At 38.4% G+C, this 6139-nt stretch overlaps 1 protein-coding gene across 1 annotated transcript in view; it reads right to left on the bottom strand.

The window, feature by feature from the left end:
• EPG5 (ectopic P-granules autophagy protein 5 homolog) overlaps nt 1-6139 on the bottom strand; it is a 120251-nt gene that overhangs the window by 46434 nt on the left and 67678 nt on the right. Inside the window, exons 25-27 of the mRNA XM_012802003.2 lie at nt 5437-5581; nt 2228-2399; nt 677-839 (exon numbers count right to left, since the gene is read on the bottom strand). Of these exons, the coding sequence (XP_012657457.1) occupies nt 677-839; nt 2228-2399; nt 5437-5581 (480 nt within the window). The remainder of the gene's footprint in view (nt 1-676; nt 840-2227; nt 2400-5436; nt 5582-6139) is intronic.

Raw genomic sequence — 6139 nt, 5'->3', positions numbered from 1 at the left:
GTTTTTGGCCTGGGCCAGGTTTGAACCCACTACCTCTGGTATACTGGGCCGGTGCCCTACTCCTTTGAGCCACAAGCACCGCCCTGCCCTATTCCTTTTTAACTCTATCCATATAGCATTGCCAAAATTTTTTAAGAATCAGATTAAGCCTCTCTCTCTAAGAATCTTCTCAAAGATTCTGCTTTTCTTCGAATCCCTATTTAAATATCTGTCTTGTAGGATTCATCTGGCACTTATGGAAATGTGTGATTAGCCCTGTGCGTGTTTTCACTCCCCTTAAAACCATTAAATGTTTTGAGAATGGATCATGTGTTGTATATTTCTTTCAATCTGTCTTACTGATATGCCACTATCAGGGACTCAATTAAAATTTTCTTTTTGATTTTCCTTTTTTGAGTCAGAGTCTCACTCTGTCACCCTGGGTAGAGTGCCATGGCATCATCATAGCTTATCACAACCTCATAGGCTCAAGCAATCCTCTTGCCTCAGCCTCCTGAGTAGCTGGGACTACAGGTACCCATCACAATGCCCAGCTAGTATTTCTATTTTTAGTTAGTAGAAACAGGGTCTCATTCTTGGTCTTGAACTCCTGAGCTCAAGCAGTCCACCTCGTCTTGCCACTGCACCCAGACCAATTAAAAGTTTCTAAATTATGAAGACACTTAAACAATCTTACCTGAACTGTTACAAGCACAGCACCTTGGCATTTCTTACCACCACTGCCTCTGCATTCCAACTGCAGTGTGGTCTGCTCCTCTCGATTAACGTACTGTTTGGGCATTGTGTCCAACAGCTCACCATCCAAAGCCACCTGCTGAGATTCTCGAAGAGCTGCAGTTCTGAAAAACATCATCAGGAGGTAAAAGAAAGTCTTAGGAAAAATAAATGACGAGTGATGAAAGCTTCTGGGTATCCCCAGCCAGCATTATAGCACAGTATGGCACAAGTATTTCATGGTAGCAAAAGACCAGAAGTATGTAACCCAAGACGTGCCCAAGTATCTCCCTGGCAGACAGGCTAAACAGAAAGCTAAGAAATAAAGATAACTTTTGAGCCAGAAACAAAAACTCCATTTAGTCAATGTTATGTCAACAATATTTTTAAATGGAGCTTAAAATACACATGAATAAATGAGAATTCTATCCTAGTTTAATCATCCTAAAAGGGTATCTTAATTGTAGGCACCAATGACTTTTTAGGTATTAGCAACTCAATCTGAAATGTCAAAGACCAAGAAAGCTAATGGTGCACATGTCATTTCAATACTAGTATGATCATATTTGTTATTACATTAATGGGCAGGTGTTCATGTGTGCACAGAATGCACACTCAAATGCCTGGATCAAAAACAGCCAAGGAAAAACTGCCAATAGGAAATGGATTCACCTGGAATTTGCAAAAACGAGGCTCATTTATTGTTAATAAAATCGACTTACTCCACATACACCCCTTTTCACAAGATCACAAGTTCTAATCAAAACCTTAAACAGGTGATCATTTTGGAGCTACCATGTGAACTCAAGATACTAAATGACTTTCTCACACTTCAATCAAGTGCCCATATCAATTTCTTTTTGTTTTGCTTTTTGAGACAGAGTCTCACTTTGCTACTCTTGGTAGAGTGCCGTGGCATCACAGCCCATAGCAACCTCAAACTCTTGGGCTTAAGCGATTCTCTCGCTTCAGCCTCCAAGCAGCTAGGACTTACAGGCACCTGCCACAATGCCCGGCTATTTTTTGTTGCAGTTGTCACTGTTGTTTACCTGGCCCAGGCCAGGTTCAAACCCGCCAGCCTTGGTATACGCGGCTGGTGCCCTAGCCCCTGAGCTACAGGCGCCGACACCCCATGTCAATTTTTAAAAGAATACGAAGAGTCGGAGAGCCAAGCAATGACAAAAGAAAGAAAAATGTCATTTCATACTCTCCCGACACCACCTTTCCAGTATCTGAAGGAGAGTCCTCAGGGGAAGCACAGGAAAATCTTAGCTGGCACTCAGAAATGCTACCACAGGAAACGTGTGACATAGGTAGTCCGTGAGGATGCCACGGAATTCCAATGTGAAATTAAAAGACTTGTCACAACTCGGTTAAACCAAGTGAACTGTCTGAGCCAGGCTGGTCCAATTAACCTCATGGTAAAAATGCTGACAAGGAAGCCATTCCAGGTAGTAAATCATCCAGGCACCCAGAACACGGCAACGTGATCCTTGAGCGTACACGGTCTTACCGGGCCTGCTGCTGCAACAGATTCAGGTCTGCACACACCAGCTGGGTGGCGTCCTCCTGACTCAGGAGCACAGCTGAGGAAATGACTGGGACAGGAGGCCTCATCGGCTGCAGAGTGAGGGCAGGCTGGGGAGCCTCATGCTTCCGCAAGTTACTCAAAACCCTTCCTTTAGCTGAAAGAAAATTCAGTGATATTTATTTATTAAGTAATGGGCAAATGAGAAGGAGCTCAGAAGCACAAAGTACAATTCGATAGAATTACTAACCTCAAAAAGTTTTGTTAAATGATAACGAGCTATGTCTTTAACTTCTTAAGTTTCTATCCTAGACAGCCTTGCATGTCGTGCTGAGAAGTTCAGACCTGATATTAGTGTAAAGGGAATCTAGTGAATGGCCCTAAATGAACTTGCAACAGGAAGCAGCTATCATCTGGATCAGTGGTTCTCAACCTTCCTAATGCCTCAATCCTTTAATACAGTTCCCATGGGTTGCAACTCACAGGCTGAGAACCACTAATCTGGATAATGGACTAGGTGAGTAGAATAGGTCTGGATGCAGACAGCTAAAGTTTTTTTAATGTCATCACCCACATAAAATTCATAGGAATAGTAGGGAAAGTAATGGCTATCATGGAATACAGATGAGTAAAAAGGCTGAAATTAGGTCAAGGTTTGAACAGGACAGCTGGAAGTAGTAAGAGATAAAATCAATTAAGCACAAGCTCCTTCAGCACTTATATTTTTACAGCCATACAGTCTAGCAATCATTCACTCAACAAATGATTTATGGAGCCCAGAAAAGTGGTCCAGTGCCATACAAAAAAATAAAAGTGAATCTATACCACACTTTTCCCTAGATTGCAGATGGCCTCATACTGGTTAATAAACTTTGAATGTCTGATATTTCTACCCCAAGTACTGAGCTAAATACATAGTAGATATCTAGTAAATCCCTACTGGACATCTCTCTTCACCACACAACACACATGGCAACTAAAGAACATGAAGAAAATGCTGCTACATACTCAAACCTTTTCAATAGTAAGATGAGAAAGGAAGGGCGAGGTCAAGGAAACTTCAAGTCAGTAAGTCAAGTCAACAAGCACTTAAGGCACTACTATGAATTTCCGATTTCATTCCAGATGCAATATTCAATTTTCTATTCTTGTTAAGAAAAATCACTAAAAAATTTAACAGCCATGACTTTACTTGGCATAAGGAGACTGGTATTGTTTGTACCCCAAACAGATGTAATTTAACATTCCAAACAGGTCAAATACAACACTGTCCCTTATAGCTGGTGTTTTTCCACTAGAACAAAGTTGAGTATTCATCATCAGATAAGATTTGTGGCTATTTATGTTAAAGTTTCTTCTAAGCAACATTATAAGCCATGATTCTAAAGGAAAGCTAAGAGCTCTTTCAAACTCAGTATCACTTACCAAAAAAAGAAAAATCAAGAATAACATTTAAAATACAAAAGGTAAACATTTAAATTCAGAGCATATTTAATTGTAATCACTAGACCACAATTGACAAAAATTTTGAAGCCAACAAAACAAATTTAGTTCAAGAAAAATAACATGGTGTTGCAAGAGTGCTGCTGGAATTTTTCCTGCATTCAATCAGAGCCATAAGTTCAATCATTTGATATTGTCACCTACCCTATTATCATCTGAGACTGATTATTTAGAAACTTATTATTTAGAAATCTAGGGCCTAATTTTATTTAGAATTGCAACCTGTTCTGATTGCCAGAAACAAGAGGTAGCATACCAGTGGTGAAGAACAGGGCACTGAGACCAGACAGCTGTGCCACATGCCAGCCACGTGGCTCGCATGAGGAGCAAGCGGCCTAACCAGCCTATACCTCGAGTTTCTTATCTGCTCTACAGGGATAACCCACACAGGGCTGTTGTGAGGACTGAGTTAATACATATAAAGTAATGGGACAGTGCCTGGAACAAACTAAGGGCTTCATAAATTACTAACTTAACTCCAAAGAAAACAAGTAAACTTTTAGAGCAGTGTTTAAGTATCAAGGAAACACTACAGATGGCAGGGCATGAACAGAAAGCATTCAGTAGTTTCCAGATCTATCCACATACCTCTTCTTCTCATTTAACAAACTTTCAGAAACAGACAAATTAGAATGTATAGAGTTGAAGTGAGCAATTTGTATACCTTTCTCTCTATATTTTTCTGTATCACACTTAATTTTTTTTTAGTGAACATATACAACTTTTACAACCATAAAAAGAAATTATTTTAGGAAAAAACAAGAAGGAAGTTGGAGGGAAAAATTTTAGAGCCTTCTATAGATGAGACTGTCCAACATTTTCATTTACAGATGAATGAACTAAAGCCTCAGAAGGTTCTTATTTTTCTCTCTTCACTCAACTAACAAGTTGGTTAGTGACAAAGATAGAATAAGGTTTTTTTTCCTTTCTCTTAATCTCTTTATTACATTATATATCAGTGTTTTTCAACCTTTTTTATCTCATGGCATGCATGAACCTATAATTAAAACTACCATGGCACACTTAAATTATGGTGATCCAAAAAAAGAGTTAAAAAATGTATTTACTGTGCTTTGAACTTCTTTCAAAAATAATTTAATTAATGATCTTTAAAATTTTTCATAGCACACTTAAGATCCTCTCACGGTACACCAGTTGAAAATCACTACTACTATATACGTCAGTCAATAATATTTCAATATTTTAGTCAATAATTGTGTTTACAATTTTACTATATGTCCTATATTTTAAAAATATATTCAGTAATTGAAATTAATATGTGACCCCAAATATCATTTTCTGGCCTTTTTTATTCTGAAATTTGTCAGTGACTTTATGGGCTCTTATGGCCTGGCATAGAAGCTAATAATTTATAACCCTGCTTCGCTAGAAAAATGTTCTGAGAGATATAAGCAACTTAGGAACTTCAGGAATATGTTCTATTTGTATGATAAGGGTTTCAGGTACAAGGAAAAAGAGTTTATAAAAGAAAAAGATAGACTTCTAAACTGCAAACTCAAAATAATTAAAGTTGCCCTTTAAGTTAAGTGTAAGTAACTTGAAATGTCTTTTTAAAGCATCACACGTAAAAAGGAACACTGGAGGAATAAAGCATGTAAGCCTCAACCCCCAGTGGCTCTGATTCAGTCATTCACTCACTCATTCATGGGGCTGATGCTCACATGACTCACCCAACAGAGGATCGGTAAAGTCCAGCTGCACTGACAAACTGCAGGGTGTGGAATGGGACTCAAGCTTGGCCTGCATCCACAGACCAATTGTTTCCTGAAACTCATGATAAATGCGCTCCATGTTCAAATACTCTAACCACAGATCCTAGAATGGAACAACAGTATTTTAACTTTGACAGATGAGCCATATATTCACATATAAAACTATATAATTAACTATAAAGTGAACCAGTAAGTTTCAACATAAAGTGGTCTACTCCAAGTCCTCCAGCATTAGGATGAACTGCATTGAAAGTGGCCACCCTAACATTCTTTGCAGTAGTTGCACAACTTTTTCAATTGTGGACTATGATCAGAAAGAATAACTTTAACAGCCCCCCATATGTGTTTTTATAAATTATATAGATACACTACTGAGCAAGATTATGTACACTATAAGATGTAGATAAAAAATAAAAAAATTTTAAAAGATAAAAAATAATTCTGTTGAAAATAACCAAATTTGAAATAGATCAAGACTCTGAGTCTAAATATCAATTTATAGGAAATACAGGAGACAGAAAACATGTTAAACTACAATACAACACCATGAAGATAAAATCAGCAGGCTCGGCACTATAGCTCAAGTGGCTAAGGCACCAGCCACATACACCTAAGGTGGCGGGTTCGAATCCAGCCCAGGCCCGCCAAACAACAATGATGG

This window comes from Otolemur garnettii, unplaced genomic scaffold, assembly GCF_000181295.1.
Source record: "Otolemur garnettii isolate 467f Iridium unplaced genomic scaffold, OtoGar3 scaffold00012, whole genome shotgun sequence".
NCBI classification, from domain to species: domain Eukaryota; kingdom Metazoa; phylum Chordata; class Mammalia; order Primates; family Galagidae; genus Otolemur; species Otolemur garnettii.
This window is presented reverse-complemented; position numbering and strand designations above follow the sequence as displayed.